At 42.1% G+C, this 19227-nt stretch overlaps 1 protein-coding gene across 3 annotated transcripts in view; it reads right to left on the bottom strand.

Moving 5' to 3' along the window:
• GRIN1 (glutamate ionotropic receptor NMDA type subunit 1) overlaps positions 1-19227 on the bottom strand; it is a 415565-nt gene that overhangs the window by 148879 nt on the left and 247459 nt on the right. For all 3 annotated transcript variants that reach the window (XM_033960212.1, XM_033960213.1, XM_033960211.1), the window contains one exon: positions 12519-12631. In XM_033960212.1, the coding sequence (XP_033816103.1) occupies positions 12519-12631 (113 nt within the window). The remainder of the gene's footprint in view (positions 1-12518; positions 12632-19227) is intronic.

Below are 19227 nucleotides of genomic sequence, written 5' to 3'. Positions count from 1 at the left end.
GTGGGACAAAGGCTGTAAGGCAGTGAGGGGGACATAGGAAGGAGAGAAAGAGGCAGAGAAAGGTGGGGGGGGGGGGGGTTGTAAGCAGATTAGAAAGGCTAGAGAGAGAAAGGCCTGGACCAAAGGGGAAAGACAGGAGGAAGATGCAGGACTATGGGAGGTTCAGACAGAGGGAGGTTCAGACTATGGGAGGTTCAGACTGAGGAAGAACAGGGAGATGCAAGATCATAACAGAGAAGTGAGAGAGAGGAAGACCTGGAACAAAGGTACAAAGGAGAAAGGACACTGGATCTTGGGAGAGTAACAGAGGGAAAAGAGAGAGAGAGAGAGAGAGAGAGAGAGAGCTGGACCCAAAGGGTATTGGGCTGGATTGTGAAAGAAATGTTGGATGCGAAAGAAAGAAAGATATATTGAATGCACAGGCAGCCAGAGATTCATGAAATCACCAGACAACAAAGGCAGGAAAAATGATTTTATTTTCAATTTAGTGATCAAAATGTGTCTGTTTTGAGAATTTATATCTGCTGTCTATATTTTGCACTATATTTTTTCTATAGTTACTGAGGAGACATTGCATAATTTAAAGTCATCTGCCTTGACATCTTTGAAAAAAACCTGAAACTCGAAAATGATAATTAACATTTTCTCTGTGTACAGTGTGTTTTGTGGTTTTTTTTTAAATTTTATGTTTACCATTATGAATTAGTAAGATATTGTGTGTACATGAAAAATGAATGGAAGAAATTGGGGGTGGGGCTAGGGCAGGATTGGGGGTGGGGCTAGGGCAGGATTGGGGCTGGGAGTGAAAATTAATAGGTGTCCTGTTTTGATGAAAAAAATAAATGGTCAAGTTAAATATACCTCAAGGTCCGACTTTAGCTGCCATCACTCATACTCTGAATTGTAGAACAACTAATCTTTGAGTACCTACTACTTTTATCATCCAGCCTGCTACTCTTGCACTTAAAGAAAATTATTTTTGTTTCCAAAATAGTTTCTTTAAACAAATCAAGGGAACAGCAATGGGAGCCACTATGGCTTCTGATAGTGCAATATTGTATGTAGACCATTTTGAATCTACATTTTAAAGAAATCATCCATATCGGAATGAGGTTGTATTCTGGAGCAGATACATTGATGACATTTTGATGTTTTCAAAAGGGAGTACTGAAAAATTACATGAGTTTCATACATGGCTGAATACATTGGATAACAATTTAAAGTTCATTATGCACTATGATTTCCAACAGATTACATTCTTGAACATTTGCATGAGGAAAAATGCATATAGTTTTGAAACAACAAGTTTTAGGAAACCTACAGATAAGAATAATTTCCAACATTTCCAGAGCTTTCACAACAGAAGGGTGAAAGAAAATTTACCATTCTCACAGTTTTTGTGATTACATAGGCTATGTAGTAATTTGATGTATTTGAGGAACAAGCACCTTTTATGATTCAGAAATTCAAAGATAGGGGCTATCCTATAGAATGTGTAAATAAGGGGCTAGTCAGAGTGAGAACTGTACCTAATGTGAGCAAGGTTACACCAGATTTTTTATGCAGCCTACAATTCTCAACTTTTTCACAGGATATACAGAAAATTCTGAGGAAACATTGATATATACTGGAGAGGCACCAATGTTTCAAAGATAAAAAGTTAATGGTTGCGTACACACGAGGTAAAACATTAAGAAAATAATTGGTATTATATTATGTTATGTATATTATTCATATCAATTTGGTGGGAGGGATGGGGTTAAAGCTTATTTTCAAGACTAGTTCTAGAAATTCAAGTGATGTATATTTAAAATCTTATTATTTTCTGTACACTTGATGTAAAATATAAAATGAATAAAGAATATAAAAAAAAGAAAATAATTGCACCATTGCATTCACAGGAGTCCTCTGTTTTTATAGGCTATCGACTTTGTGGTTGCTGTTCTGTATATTCTTGTTCACTATTGCAGAATTTGTTCGTCCAAAAACAGGAAAAAGATATCCTTTGAAACACAAATCAGACTGTGACACTGAAAAAGTTATTTATGGTACTATGTGTCCATGCCAATTCTTTTATGTAGATAAAACCATATGTAAGGTTAAAACAAGAATGAATGAACATTGAAGCAATATTAGAATTAAAAAAAAATTAATGGCACCTTTAGTTCAGCATTGATTGGATTTGTCATACTCATTTTCAGATTTTAAATTTTTTGTTTTTAAGGTTATCAAAATCTCATGGCAAGGTGGGAATGTATTGTAGATGATATGAGGTCTGACAATTAAGTTTGCAAACTTATCCTAGTAAAAGTGCTACATACCTCATTGCTGAATATCACTGTGGTCACCTTTGAAGTACTACCCTTGGGGAGCTATCTCCAGTGCATAGTCCACTCTTCAAAGCAATTTTGGAACTCTTTCCGGAATGCCCATCAAAGCTGTTGTCATATTAACTTTGATGTCCTGAATATCATCAAAATGTCTTTTACTATTTCCTTTATCTTTGGGTAAAGAAAAAAGTCTTTGGAGGCCAGGTCAGGTGAGTGGTGAGGGTATTCCAATATAATTATTTGTTTTCTAGCTAAAAACTCCCTCACAGACAAAGGCCAAATTGCCTATCCATTCTGACCAGCTGCAGCATCCACTATCTCCTCCTCTTTCTAAGAGACCCCATGTGCCTGTCCCATGCTTTCTTTAATTCACCTCCACCAGAAGATTATTCCATGCCAGTGGCGTACCAAGGGGGGGGCGGGAGGGGCGGTCCGCCCCGGGTACCAAGCCCTGAGGGGGTGCTCCCGGTCCGGTCCAGTTCCCCCCCCTGCGCCGGGTGTCGCGTCTGGAAACAGCCTGCAGCAAGATCGCGATGCCAGAGATCTTTGCCTGCTTCGACTGTTTCCTCCGCCACGGTCCTGCCCCTCCTCTGATGTCAGAGGAGGGGCGGGACCGCGGCGGAGGAAACAGCCGAAGCAGGCAAAGATCTCTGGCATCGCGCGATCTTGTTGCAGGCTGTTTCCCCAGGGCAGTAGCGTACCAAGGGGGGCGAGGGGGAGGTCCATCCCGGGTGCCGCCTTAGGGGGGGGGTGCACAGCTGGCCCGGTCCCTATCGCGCTTCTACCCTCCCAGCGAAAGCAGCATCGGCGCCATTATCGAAAAAGGTAATGGCGCCAGGCCTTGGAGCACCAAGGCAGACCGCTTCTCCCCCCTCCCAGCCGAAACCCCGCTGACCATCCTATCTCTCCCCCCCCCAAGTGAACCTTTCCGACCCTCCCAGCGAAAGCAGCAAACCTCCCTCCAGTAGCGTCGGCTTTATCCTCCCTCTGCCGCATCACTGAGGACGTAATCAGTAACGCGGCAGAGGGAGGAGAAAGCCGCGAAGGAGGTTTGCTGCTCTCGCTGGGAAGGTCGGAAAGGTTCACGGGGGGGGGAGATAGGAGGGTCAGCGGGGGTTCGGCTGGGAGGGGGGAGAAGCGGACTGCCTCGGTGCTCCATTACCTTCTTCGGGCAGCAGCAGTGTTTACAATTCGCTGCTGTTGCCGGCTTCAGGCCTTGTTCTCTGCCGGGTCCTGCCTACTTCCAGTTTTCATGAAGACAGGACCCGACAGAGAACAAGGCCTGAAGCGGGCAACAGCAGTGAATTGTGAATGCTGCTGCTGCCCGATGAAGTTCAGGACATCGGGGAAGGAGCAGGGAGAAATCGGCTGCTGGCTTGGGGGTGAGGGTAGGGAAAGAATCGTGGAAGTGGAGAAATCGGCACGATGGCTTTGTGCGGGCTAAGGGGAGAGAGAAAGAAAGGAAAAAATAAAGAGGGGGGGCCAGGAGGAGAGAAAAAGAAAGGCAGAAATAAAGAGGGGTCAGGGGGAGAGAGAAAGAAAGGCAGAAAGAAAGAGGGGGACCAAGGGGAGAGAAAGAAAGGCAGAAATAAAGAGGGGGTCAAGGGGGAGAGAAAGAAAGGCAGAAAGAAAGAGGAGGGCCAGGGGGAGAGAGAAAGAAAGGCAGAAAGAAAGAGAGGGACCAAGGGGAGAGAAAGAAAGGCAGAAATAAAGAGGGGGGTCAAGGGGGCGAGAAAGAAAGGCAGAAAGAAAGAGGGGGGCCAGGAGGAGAGAGAAAGAAAGGCAGAAATAAAGAGGGGAGCCAGGGGGAGAGAGAAAGAAGAAGGACCAGAAGAAGGACCAGAGACTCATGAAATCACCAGACAAAAAAGTAGGAAAAATTATTTTATTTTCAACTTAGTGATCAAAATGTGTCCGTTTTGAAAATTTATATCTGCTGTCTATATTTTGCACTATGGCCCCCTTTTACTAAACCGCAATAGAGTTTTTTAGCGCAGGGAGCCTATGAGCGTCGAGAGCAGCGTGGGGCATTCAGCGCAGCTCCCTACGCTAAAAACCGCTATCGCAGTTTAGTAAAAAGGGAGGGGGAATATTTGTCTATTTTTGTATAGTTGTTACTGAGGTGACATTGCATAAAGTCATCTGCCTTGACCTCTTTGAAAACCCGCGGAATATAAATGATAATTAACATTTTCTCTGCGTACAGCGTGCTTTGTGTTTTTAAAATTTTATTGTTGGTAGATCATTTTGACTTGGCCACAAAGGTAAGGGGGAGGGAGGGAGGGGAACTGCTGAAAGACATCTAGTAATCCTTGCAGGCTTGACTGCAGGGAATTATTTTTGTAAAATCATGTTTTGTTATGTGACTGGCATTATCTAGACTTTAATTTCTATGAATGAATAGAATGAAAATGATATAAAATTACTTGCTTGTTTTTATGTGCGTGCGCTGAAGGAAAGTGGAGAGAGAGTGGGCTGAGGATGCTGAAGGGAAATGGGGAAGAGAGTGGGGAGAAGACGCTGATTTATAAATTGACAATTGTACAGAATATTGTTTCTTTTTATACTTTAATATAAACAATTCAAGGCTTGTGTGGATGAAATCAGGTGGTTTGCGGAGATGGGGACCGAGCTTACAGGGATTAGTCCAATAAAATGGTATTTTTTTATTTCTCATTATTTGTTTTATTTTTATTTATTAATTTATAAAGTGGTGATTGTTATGTATCAGTTTTTTCAAATTTACATCTACTGTCTGTATATTTTGCACTGTATTAGAGGACATGTGTTACTGTTTTTTGTGGTGTTGCATTGTATCCAGGGTCTGGTTTCTTGGCAGATCAGTTTAACTTTTGTCTACATATTTCTATTTTTAGTTTGTGATTATTCCATATTGTACGAGGGTGTATCTCTGTTCTGTGTGTATGAAAAGGACATAGTTTTCAGTTGGCATTGACTACAGGACCAATTGACTGTGCGGGATCTGGCTTGTTTAGTTTTACAATGTATGTGTTGGTGTTCTAGTGCTCACTGCAGTGTTTAAGATGCAGCCTTTTCCTAGGTACACTCTTGTGGTGCGATATGTAGATTGGTACTAAAAATCATATTTTTCATATAGATGGGGGGGGGGGGGGTGTCAAAAAATGATGGGCCCCGGGTGCCACATACCCTAGGTACGCCACTGTTCCATGCATCTACCACACTTTCTGTAAAAAGAGCATTTCCTTAGATTACTCCTGAACCAATCACCTCTTAACTTCATCCTATGCCCTTCTCACTCTGCAGTTTCATTTCAATTGATAGAGACTTGCCTCATGCATATTTAAGCCACATAGGTATTTAAATGTCTCTCAAGAAAAATAATATAATAAAAATTCAATCTCAAAATCAAAACAATGTTATTAGCCAAGTGGTAGAGCTACCCACTGAAGCACATTTACAAATAGTGGTGAAAAAGCCTCAACTGCATTCAATGTGCTTTCAATATCTCGCTGGGTTGCCGTCTGATATTGAAAGCATATTGAATGCATTGAGTGATTCAGTGGGTAGCTCCACCACTTGGCTAATAACATTGTTTTGATTATGAGATTTAAATGTCTCTATCATATCTCCCCTCTCCTGCCTTTCCTCCAAGATCTTTAAGTCTGTCCCTGTATGCCAGCAAGATAATCAGAAAAATTAGCCGAAGTCCAGCTGAAATATCCAGGCTTCAATTAATGATTTACAGCTATGAAATGAGGGTTCAGTGTAGCATTTGGTAATAGAAACATAGAAAAATGATAGCAAATAAAGGTCAAATGGCCCGTCCAGTTTACCCATCTGCAGCATCCATTTTCTCCTCCTCTCCTTAAGAGATCCCATGTGCCTATCCCATGATTTCTTGAATTCAGACACAGTGTTTGTCTCCACCACCTCTACCAGGAGAATATTCCATGCATCTGCCATCCTTTATGTAAAAATGTATTTCCTTAGATTACTTCTGACCCTATCACCTCTTAATTTCATCCTATGCCTTTCCACTCTGGAGTTTCCTTTCAATTGAAAGAAACTTCCGTCATGTGTATTTATGCCACATAGATATTTAAATGTTTCTTATCATATCTTCCTTCTCCTGTCTTTCTTCCAAAGTATACATATTGAGATCTTTAAGTCTGTTCCCATACGCCTTATGATCTATAGAAATATAGAAGATGACGGCAGATAAAGGTCATAGCCCATCAGGTCTGCCCACTCTACTGACCCACCCCCAAGTCTACTATCCTAGGGATCCCACTCCTGGTGACAGGTTCCCTTGGCTTAACCCTCTAAGGGATCCCACTGGGCATCCCATTTGCTCTTAAATTCTTGCACTGTTTGCCTCGATCACCTGCACCGGGAGCTCGTTCCAAGGATCAACCACTCTCTCGGTGAAGAAATATTTCCTGGTGTCGCCATGAAATTTCCCACCCCTGAGTTTGAGCGGATGCCCTCTTGTGCCTGAGGGTCCTTTGAGAAAGAGAATCTCTTCTTCCATCTCGATACGGCCGGTAATATACTTAAACGTCTCGATCATGTCTCCTCTCTCCCTACGATCCTCGAGTGAATACAGCTGCAAATTTTTCAGCCTTTCCTCGTTTGATAGATCCTTGAGCCCCGAGACCATCCTGGTGGCCATCCGTTGCACCGACTCTACTCTCAGCACATCTTTTCGGTAGTGTGGCCTCCAGAATTGCACACAGTATTCCAAATGAGGTCTCACCATGGTTCTGTATAATGGCATTATGACTTCAGGCTTCCGGCTGACAAAACTCCTGCGGATGCAACCTAACATTTTAGTAGCCTTCCTCTGAACCAACTTCATCCTGTTTATATCTTTTTGAATGTGTGGTCTCCAGAATTGTATACAATATTCTAAATGAGATCTCATCAGAGTCTTAAACAGAGGCATCAATACTTCCTTTTTTCTATTGGCCATTCCTCTCCTCATGCACCAAGCATCCTTTTAGCTTTCGCCATTGTCTTTTAATAATAATAACAGCTTATATACCGCAGTACCGTGAAGTTCTATATGGTTTACAAAGATTGGACCCGTGCTCATCAACATATTTATAAACGACCTGGAAATTGGTACGACGAGTGAGGTGGTTAAATTTGCGGACGATACGAAGTTATTCAGAGTAGTGTAAACGCAGAAGGATTGCAAAGACCTGCAATGGGACATGCATGCTTGAAAAATAGGCCGCGACATGGCAAATGAGGTTTAACGTGGATAAGTGTAAGGTGATGCATTTCGGTAACAAAAATCTTATACACAAATATAGGATATCTGATGTGGTACTTGGAGAGACCCCCCCAGGAAAGAGACTTGGGAGTACTGGTCGACAAGTCAATGAAGCCGTCCGTGCGATATAGGGCGAACAGAATGCTAGGAATGATTAAGTAGGGGATCAGGAACAGATCGGAGAAGGTTATCATGCTGCTGTACCGGGCCATGGTAGGCCCCCACCTGGAATACTGCATCCAGCACTGGTCGCCGTACATGAAGAAGGACACGGTACTACTCGAAAGGGTCCAGAGAAGAGGAACTAAAATGGTTAAGGGGCTGGAGAAGTTGCCGTAGTACAAGAGGTTAGAGAAAATAGACCTCTTCTCCTTTGAAAAGAGGAGACAGGGGACATGATTGAAACATTCAAGATAATGAAGGGAATAGACTTAGTAGATAAAGACAGGTTGTTTACTCTCTCCAAGGTAGGGAGAACGGAGGGCACTCTCTAAAGTTAAAAGGGGATAGATTCCATACAAACGTAAGGAAGTTCTTCATCCAGAGAGTGGTGGAATTCTAGAATGCTCTTCCGGAGGCTGTTATAGAGGAAAACAACCTCCAGTGATTCAAGACAAAGTTAGACAAGTTCCTGCTGAACCGGAACGTACGCAGGTAGGGATGGTCTCAGTTAGGGCACTGGTCTTTGACCTAGGGCTGCCATGAGAGCGGACTGCTGGGCACGATGGACCACTGGTCTGACCCAGCAGCGGCAATTCTTATGATCTTATGTATCTGTGGTGTACCGGAAATATCCATCCTTGCTCCAAATCTTTTAACTTTTTATTTTGGCTTTCTTGGCATTCCTGACTCAATATCTTGGTTTAGGAATATATATTTATAACGACAAAATACTGTTAATAATTGGTCACAATATTTGGGGCCGTTCATTTTAATGCACCATAGAAGCTAACTTATTGAAAATTGCTTCCTGGTTGTCAGAGCACAAATTGATTGTGAATCCTTCAAAATCAAAAAGATTATGGATTCCCTATAATAAAGCTCAATTTATATTTCATCTGCTTCTGAATTATACTTCCATACCATTAAAGGGCATATTGCTTTCACTTGATAGTTCTTTATCACTCAAACTTCACATTACTTGACTTGTTCAGAAATCTTTTCTTGCACTGTGAAAGATCTGATCACTGAGACCTTTATTACTGTAGATGACATAACATAACATAACTTTATTCTTCTATACCGCCATAATCAGATGACTTCTAGGCAATTCACACCGAAGAGAGCTGGACAATCAGCATAAAATCAGCCGTAAAATCTTTAGTTCATGATTTGGTTTTAACTTGCATGAATTATTGAAGTTTTTTGCTATCAGGAGTTTTTTCCTTATTTTACGCAGTTATATTAGCTTTCAATTTCTTGCAGGATGCAGTATAAGATCCTGGTCCTTACTCACCAGGCTTATTACTGTACATTGGCGTGCTTCTCTATCTGCCTTTTCTGCTAACTCTTACCAGTCATTTAAATTTCTGCATTCTGCGTACACATAATTTGGTCATACCTTCCTTCACTAGGCTTTGCCTTGTAGGGCCAAGACCCCTGACACCACTAGTACATTGCAGAGGTTGACTCTGTGATACTATGGACATGTCATCAAATCTGCAGTCCCAGTGCTTCATAATACAGAGAACTTTGCTACTATTGGTACTCTGCTGACATAAAGACTTATTGTGAGCAATCTTTTGAAGCAAGATTATTTGGAGATCAGAGTTCCAAGAAAAGCATCAAGAATGTCAACCTCTAGTCTCTTCAGAGTCCAGAATTCCAAGGAAAGCATCAAAAGTGATGACAAAAGACATTCTTGTGGTTTTACAAGCCATAAGAGATAGGACAAACCAATCATCTAGCATGGTATTATGAAGACATCAACAATACTATCTACCGTAATCTGATTTTATCTTAATTAGCAGGACATCAGCAACATGCTGATCTTCATTGGAACATCATACGGTATACTGTTTGCAGTCCAGCTATTTCCCACAGAGTAGACTTGTCTTATTAGGAAGGTTGAAACTTTCAACTTGAAAGTTACTGTAAGCTCTATATTTGTTTCCCTTGGGTAATTATTAGGTGGCCTAACTGAGTGAGCTGTGTGTGTTTATGTGGATGTGGAAGACATTTTGCTATTGTGATCCTCATGCTCTGGACCTTTCCCCTTTAAAGAACAGTTTGGTTATAATTATGGCATGGTTTAAGCAGCATAGGCTACTTTTAAAATTGTCTAAGATTAGGGCCTGTTGTCAGGCCATTTATCTTATCCTAAGGTTGTGGCAGGATGTGTGCAGTTGTGTGAGACCTTTCATTATCTAGAAGTTATTTAGGACTCTGGATTATGTTTAGAAATGTAAGTTTTCTTGCGTAGTGCATAATGGGTTTTACCTACTGCAGATGTTATGGGTAGAGTGCAACTGTATTTTGGTGATACTACCTTGCATGTTTTTTTTGCATTTTGTTTTTAAGTTGATTATGACAATATAATTTATCTGGGGATGGCCCAGTATTTATTAAAGTGGCTGTGAACTGTGCAAAATGCAGGGATTAGGTTGTTGGGAGGTAGTCAAAGAAGAGAACCTGTAGCCATATATGTTATCATTGGTTGACAGTTGAATATAGGCTATTGTATAAAGGTGCTTTATGAGCAAATGCTTTCTTATTTGGTCTCATTAGTGATCCCTTATATTACAGTTAGGGCATTATGGTCAGCTGGCTCTTCTTTTTTGACTTTGCCTTCCACCACATGGGATCATTTGAAATCCACGAGAAGGGGATGCCATCTTTTGAAGGGCGCCAGCACCGTGGAATTATCTTCCTTTGGGAAGAGTGTTCTTTGAAACTGTTGAGGACTTATCCTTTTTTAGATGGCTTTTGGGAGAGTCAGCTAGGGAACATAACATATAAATAGCCTTACTGGGTCAGACCAATGGCCCATCTATCCAGTATCCTGTCTTCGTGGAGGCTAATCCAAGTCACAAGTACCTGGCAAAAACCCAAACAGTAGCAGCATTCCATGCCACCGATCCAGGGCAAGCAGTGGCTTCCCCCATGTCTAGCTCAACAGGAACTTGCCAAATCTTTTTTAAAAACTAGTTACATTAACCACTCTTACTACATCCTCTGGCAATACATTCCAGAGCTTAACTATTCTCTGAGTGAAAAAAATATTTACGCCTATTGGTTTTAAAAGTATTACTCTGTAACTTCGTCAAGTGTCCCCTAGTCTTTGTAAACTTTGATGCAGTAAAAAACAGATCCACTTGTACATTTTCTATACCATGGCTGCATCCTGAGGTAGGGCTGCCATATGAGATAGAAGAATAGGGGTCTTCCAGATGACACTAGTCACCCTTAGGTGCCCAACTCAGCGCTCGATAGTAAACAGCTCAGCATCTCCAGATGGTTTACACCGCTTCCTGAGATAGGGTTGCCTTTATGAGATGGAAGAAGGGGGGGGGGAGCTCTACTCATGACTGATGACACCAGCCTCCTTCAAGTGGTCAACTCAGTGCCCAATAGTAAAACAGCTAAGCATCTCCAGATGGTTCTACTACCAAGGGTGAAATTAGATAGCTTGTTGATGTGGCATTTGTTATTTCCAGTGAGTAAACCATTACATGTGTCTTCACCACATCTTCTTACCAGACATGTGGTGAATTCTGACATGCCCTCACATTACTACAGTTTAGATACCTCATGTTCCATTGTCTAGCTCTGCCCCTCTCGAACTTGCTTCCAATGGACATTTGCTCTGAACTTTCTCTCAAAAGTTTAAAGTAATTCTTAAAGCAGAATTTTATTGATAAACCTATCTAGTGGGCTGATTCTCAAAACCTAGATAGGATTAGTATTAGACTAGTGCAGGTGCTGAAACCATTAGCAAAGACCTCATTTAAATATATGTGGATGGATGGATCATGCCACTGACTCATGGCAACATGCACAGTGAAGAATCTACCATGTGATGTTTCACAGCAGAGTACAGGAGTGGTTTGCCTTTGCCTTCTCCTGTGCAATATGTGGCTCTACTATGTTGCTGCTTTCCAACAGCCTACAGCACCTGGTATTCCCAGGTGATCTCCTATCCAGGAACTAGCTAGGCTTGACTCTGCTTAGCTTCCAATAGCAAGAGTGGGCCTACTCATGGCGGCCAGACTGTAGGCTTAAATGGATGTACATGTATTTAAATGCAGTCATTAGAAAGCCTGCAGTTATGTTTAATTTTTAAAAAAGGCTCTCTGGAGCATTTAGCTCCAGAAACCTAACACTTGGGTAGCATTGAGGGTTGATTGGGAGAAGAGGTGTCTAATGACATCCCTTCTCTCCCACTAACCTGACCACGCTAACCCTGGACTGGCTTCCCCAAAGGTATGCCAGAGCCTTCCCACCTCCAAAATTTAAAAAACTCTCTTAATTCGGTGGATGCCTCTATACTCCACTCCTCAGAATAGAATAGCCTAGTGGTCCAGAGAGCCCAGTGACCCGATTCAACTTTGTGGACCCTTAGCCAGGCCAAGCCATGCTGGGCCAACCCGATCCCCTAATCATCACTGTCCCTGGTAGCCTATTGGAATCCCACCCACAGACCTCTCCACATACTTTGTGGTACGAGGCAAGAGGGATGCCTACTCCTTACTGCCTCTGGGCCCACCCTCTTTCAAATGGAGGCACCTCGTCCCTGCCCAGTGCATCCTAGGATGCACTGAGAAGGGCCTAAGTACCATATAAGTGCCTAAAAACTCAAACATTATCAACAGGTAATTTATTTAATTGAATTTTTGTGCCAGATATAAGTAGCAGTAAATGTACAACAAAATTGTTATTCAGGAGCTTATACAGTGCCACTTAGTACTATGCCACATTATATGCTTTACCTTCTCCTATGCCAGAATTCAGCAAGACACCCCAAGAGAACCACATGGCAGAAGAAAGGGTCAAGGCATCTTCTTCTTCCTCCTCACTGTTCACTTTAAACCGGCCAAACGGGCTGAAAAATATTACCAGCACATTTAACAAAAATTTCACCAGCAACTTTCTCAACAAAGGCCAGGCAGAACATATCTTTAGAAAGGTTCTGTGTGATTTTGAAAGCTCATGTAATACAATATTTTTTTTCCCAAGAACAATTTTTGGGCTGTGAGTTGAGGAGGAGCTCTTCTTGGCCTTTCACCTAATGCCAAGAATGTGTACAAGCAGGGTAATGTTCAGTAAGTTCCCTGCAAAATTTTCTTTTAAAAATCATGATGCAGGTGTTGGTAAGGAGTCTTTACCCTGCATAATATCAAATACACACAGTAGAGTAAAGCCTCAGACTGTGGTAGACAAGCTGGCCCATTACTGCCTTGTCATGGCCAACCCCTTTTTCCTACAGATAAATGTAAGCAAAGTACGAGGGTCATTTCATAAATAATGCACAGGTTGGCAACATTGGGAAGTAGATGATGCAATTGCAGTAAGCCTTGTTTCACTTTCACTTCAGTGCTTGAAGCAGCAGGACGTGTGCTTAGGAGCTCTGTAGTGCAGATAGCGTGGCTGTGACAAGTGTGGGAAATGGAGGTTGCGGGTGTCTCGGGGACTGTGTCTGTTAACGATCAGAGGTTGTGCATTAAGATTGAAATTCTATGTGGCAGAAATCCACAGTGCGTTATATGAAGTTTGTGATGAGTTAACAGTGGACTGTAGTACAGTTTCTCGGTGGGCAACACGTTTTTGGAGTGGTTGTGTGAGCATAGATGATGATGCAAGACCAGGAAATCAACAACCGATGAACGATATGTGAAACTTGTGGCTGATGCATCATCACAAACAAAGTTCTATGTGGGAAAAGTGTCACAGCAGTGTATTGTGATTTTTTTTTTTTTGCAAAAAATGCGCAGAAAAATGCACAAAACCCGACCTCAGTTGCTCTTAGCTGGGCCACTCATTCTTCATGACAACGCTCACCTGCACACAGGGAATGTCGTCATTGAAAAACTATGTGAATACGGCTGAGAGGTGTTACCCTCATGCTCCCTATAGTTCAGACATGAGTCCACCAGACTTTGACCTTTTTCCAAAGTTGAAACAACCTATGCGTGGACATGAGCTTTCTTCTGCCGTTACCTGAGCCATTCGGCAAATGAAAAAAATTGGTGTCTTGGATGGAATAATGAAGCTTCCTGGATGTTGGGACTCGGTTATTGCAAAGCAGGGAGACTATATTGAAGGATTATAAAGAAATACTTGAAAAAAAAACAAAAAAACATGTAAATAAAAATAAAATAAAATAAAAGTGTGCATTATTTATGAAATGACCCTCGTATATGCTTTTAATAAGCTCTCTTAGAGGCCTTCACCACAGCTGAAGGCCAGTTTATCCATGCAGAATCCCTCTGAAAACTGCCCCAAATATCAGGGGATTAATATCCTGCCACCCAGGGGCAGCACTATAATGAGGCCAACTGAGGCGGTGGCATCAGGTGGCATTCTTGAGGAAGCGGCATGTTCATGTACCCATCTGTGAAATTTGTTCGATACAAGAAATTTCTCGAAAGGATGTTTACTTTCCAGGCAGGGAAAATGAATTCTTGGTCGAGTTCCCTTATTCCTAAAGCTGAATCTTACTATGCTTTTAGAAAGGTGCTAAAGACTAAATTAATTGAAAAACTGTGAAATGCTATGTATTTTTATTTTTTGATTATATACTTCTCTGAATGTACAGTCTTCTTTTATGGAAACCGCTCAGAACTTAAGGCAGGGTGGTATATAAGAATAAAGATTATGATTATTATTATTATTGCTGCCGGTAGCCTACATGCTGGTCGGCTCTCTCTGCTGCTCCCCTTCCCAGCAACTAATGCTTTCACCCTTCTCCCCTCCAATTTGCATTTTTCCTATTCTACCCCCCTTCCCCCCCTCGCTGCATCTACCTTTAACTTTTTGTAAAAATCACCAGGCAGCAGTGATGACTTCCTGCTGCTACTCCTTGCTTCTTCTTTCCACTGTGGCCCGCCCTCTCTGACAACTTCCTATTTCTGCTGAGGCAGGCCGCAGTGTAGAGATAATGCAGGGACCAACGACAGGGAATTGCCACCACCACCTGGAGACTTTTACAGAAAATTAAAAGTAAATGTGTGGGCTGGGGGGGTGTAGAATGGGAAAAATGCTGATTGGGGATAAGGTGAAAGCATCAGATGCAGGGAAGGGGAGTGGCAGAGAGAACTGACCAGTATGCAGGCTGGCCGGCTACAAGATGCCACTCCCTCAACAGTGCTGCCTGAAGATAGATATTGGACTCAGGAGAGGGAGTGGGAGAAGGGAGTGATGTTAGACTCAACTGAGGAAAGGAGGGAAAGATAGACTGAGGGATGGAATGGGAGGGGAGGGATAGATGTCAGATTTGGTAGATGAATGGGGAGGACAGAGGGGCTAGAAGGGGGACAGGGAGAATTGGCAGAGCGGGGGTTGAAGTGGGATAGGAAGAGATGGACTTCACGGAGGATGGGGGATAGGAGAAGAAGAAATGGCAAAAGGGATCAGGGAGAGATGGTAGAGGGTATGAAAGGGGAAGAGGGAGAGATGGACTTGGGGGAGGGGGAAAATGGGGGAGAGAGAAAGATGGGGAGGTCCAGGTCCAGGGTGGAGTGTGAGGACCTGCAAAGGGACCTAGACAAGCTGGCAGACTGGGCAAACAAATGGCAAATGCGCTTTAACGTGGAAAAATGCAAGGTCATGCATATAGGGAAAAATAACCCATTGTTCAACTACAAATTGGGGGGGGGGGGCATTGTTGGGAGACAGCAGTCTTGAGAGAGACTTGGGTGTGCTGGTGGATGCATCACTGAAGCCATCTGCACAGTGCGCAGCAGCCTCGAAAAAAGCCAACAGGATGCTGGGCATCATAAAGAGGAGCATAACAACCAGGATGCGGGAAGTCATCATGCCATTGTATCGAGCGATGGTGCGTCCACATCTGGAATACTGCGTTCAATATTGGTCGCCATACCTCAAGAAGGACATGGCAGTACTTGAGAGAGTCCAAAGGAGAGCAACGAAACTGGTAAGAGGGCTGGAACACTGCCCATACGCCGAGAGTTTGGATAGGCTGGGGCTCTTCTCTCTGGAAAAAAGGAGGCTCAGGGGAGATATGATAGAGACCTTCAAGATCATGAGGGGCATAGAGAGGGTGGATAGGGACAGATTCTTCAGGCTAAAGGGGACAACAGGTACGAGGGGGCATTCGGAGAAACTGAAGGGAGATAGGTTCAAAACAAATGCAAGGAAGTTTTTTTTCACCCAAAGGGTTGTGGACACTTGGAATGTGCCACCGGAGGAAGTGATCAGGCAGAGTACGGTACAAGGATTCAAACAGGGACTGGACGGATTCCTGAGGGATAAAGGGATCGTGGGATACTGAGAAAGCTAACCAGGTAATAAGTATAGAAACTCAACCAGGTCGTGCATATGCAAGACCGGAGGGTTAGGACTTCGATGAGAAGATAGGACTCAATAGGAAACCAAGGTGTCAAGGGGGCACCTTCTGGTGATTCAGATAGGTCGTGACCTGTTTGGGCCGCTGCGGGAGCGGACTGCTGGGCAGGATGGACCTATGGTCTGACCCGGCTGAGGCAATGCTTATGTTCTTATGTTCTTATGGACTTGGTGGAGGGGGAAAATGGGGGAGAGAGAAAGATGGACTTGGGGGAGGGGGAAATGGGGGAGAGAGAAAGATGGATTTGGGGAGAGAGAAAGATGGACTTGGGGGAGGGGGGAAATGGGGGAGAGAGAAAGATGGACTTGGTGGAGGGGGGAAATGGAGAGAGAAATGGATTTGGTGGAGAGGAAAAATGGGGAGAGATGGTGAGATGGTGAAGGAGGGCAAAATGGGAAGAGGGAGAGATGGACTTGGTGGAGGAGGACAAAATGGGGAGAGGGAGGGATGAACAACTCAGAGATAGCAGTGGGGGAGAAGAGATAGACAGGGAAAGGTAGAAGGGATATGAACTTGGGGCCAGAAGAGGGAGGGAGGGAGAGATGACAGACTTAGGAAGAGGGGTTAGAAGGGCAGACAGGAGAGATGTTGGATTAGTGGGATGGAGGGAGAGAGAAAAAGAAAGAGGAAGGAAATGCTAGGTTATAAGGGTGGAGTAAAGGACAAAGAAGGTGATGCTAAAAATGGTGGATCCATGTGGGAGAGTTGTGAAGGAGATGAGTGAAAGGAGAATGAGTACATAGTGTAGAAATGTGGTAATGGTGGAGTAGATAAAATGGAAAAGTAAGATGAGAAATGTGAAAGCTAGGGGATTACAGAAGGGGATAGAAAGTTGATTAGATTAAAAGTGAAAAGGAATAAACAAGGCTTACATTTCAGTGGATAGAGGCAAAAAAGAAAGATAAGAACATAAGACCCCTCCCCATACTGGGTCAGACCAATAAATTGGATGTTCCTATCTTCCCATGATATTGCCTTGGTTAAATAACCTGTCTCATTGAAAGCAAATTGAATCAAAAAATTGATTCAACAGGGTGAATTGAATTGAATTTTTTCCCCTGAATCGGGCAGCAGTAATACAGAGGATAGACATGTGGTAATGGCAATTAGGTAAAAGATGTGAATAGGAGGCTGGGGAAGGGGCAAGATTAGAAATGAGAGAACTAGGGTGTGAGAGAAGGAGATAGAAAGTTGATAGGTAGGTGAAAAGTAGAAAGGAGTAGAGTGAAATCTGAGTAGACAAAGGCAAAAAAAAGGGAAGGAAACAAAGAATTAAAAAGGAAAAATCAGTATGTCAGAAGGAACAAGGCAGGAAGAGAGAGGAGAATTGAGAGAGACAACAGCTACTGGAAACTGAAGAAAGACAGGAAAGCAGACAAGTAATTGGAACCAACATTATAAAACATGAAACCCAATATCCTATTAGGTTTTTTTATACAACAATGGATCCATTATTGCATTAAAGACCCCCGCCACCACTAAATCAGAGTCAGCCAGTTGTAAAATCAACTGTTGTAGATACTTGAAGAATTAAATTTGATTTGAATTAGGTGCATACACATTTATAAGCTTCAAGGTATGTTTCCCCATGCTCATGCTTACCTGAACCCATCTACGTAAAGGGTCTGCAGAAATCAATTTAAATGTACCCAAACATTTTTTATTAATTAAAATTGCCACTCCTGCCTTCTTACCTAGCGCCGAGGTATAAAAACAATGCGTAACCCACCCTGATTCTAATTTACTAGATTCTACAGCATTTAAATGTGTCTCTTGGATATAATATATATCTGCATTCTGTTGTTTCAGGAAGTTAAGGGTTTTTTTCCTCTTTACTGGATAATTGAGGTTCAAAATAGCTTGCCGGTCTTATGTTTTCAGGTAGACTTCCTGGGTCACCAGGCCGCTCAGTGGTATAAATTAATATCTGGATTTTTGAATAAGAAACCAAAAACTGGTCTGCGTGACATTTGGAGCATTGAGATAAAGCATCAAATTACTGTGTCTTAATGGCCACAAATTTGGTCTTGGAGGATGAGATGCATAATGTCTGCATCTATGAGACAAACATGTTTTTTCTTATTACATAGAGTATTTTGGACCCCAGTTCATTAGCATAGAGTAAATAGTTCTAAATCTAATAGATGTTGGCATTGTCATCTGGAAGTTGGGACGTTAGATCATTTACTATACTATTGCCCTTTGATACTAAAATTCTGGAGATCGATTTGGGATCAGGTTAATAATTTATTAGAAAATCCAGTGGCACTATTGAATGATACCATTTTATTTGGAACATCTATGAGGGCAAAAAGTCAAATTTCGGCAAAAAATAACAAACTTTTGTTTATAATGACGGGAGTTGCCATGCAGCTTATTTTAAAGAATTGGAAAAATTGGGATAGATTAAATTATTCATTCTGGTGGGAATCCCTATGTTATATCTTTAAAATGGAAAAGTTTATGGCCATTCAGAAGGGTTATTATAAAAAATTTATGGAAGTTTGGAAACCATTAACTAAATATTGTAAAGATTGATTTATTTGTATAATTTGGAGAAAACATGCACATCCAGGGAGGGGGATATGTTTTGGCATTTGTTAAGAAATATAGAAGGGTTGATTACAAGTATTTTGTGAGATGTTTGTAAATTGAAAATGGGTGGGAAAAAATAAGTTTTGTCTTTATTCTATTAAGTATATTGTGCTGTAATGATATTAATTTATGTAAATGCATCATCTTTTGTGCACAATTGAAGTTTTAAAAATGAATAGAGAATATACAAAAAAAAGAACATGAAACCCACCAGAAAAAAAAGATAGAATAATGTGTTTCATTTAGAATGCTTTAATTGAAATGTTAGCTTTGGGAAATATTAATTGCAGATGTCTTTGTACTGTATTCAGTACAAAATATGAGTTCCTCTTCAGGTTTTGTATTTCATAATGTGCCTGGTAGTGGAGAGCTTTGTGTTGCTATTGCTCAGATAACATGAAAATCAGGATTTTTTTTTTTTTTTTGTATGGTGACTTCCATAGAGGAATGTTCTAGTTCTGATCTGTCCATTGTGGGGAGGTAGAATATCAGCTTCCATATAACTAATTTTATTATGG

The sequence above is a fragment of the Geotrypetes seraphini genome, chromosome 10 (genome assembly GCF_902459505.1).
Source record: "Geotrypetes seraphini chromosome 10, aGeoSer1.1, whole genome shotgun sequence".
NCBI classification, from domain to species: Eukaryota; Metazoa; Chordata; class Amphibia; order Gymnophiona; family Dermophiidae; genus Geotrypetes; species Geotrypetes seraphini.
This window is presented reverse-complemented; position numbering and strand designations above follow the sequence as displayed.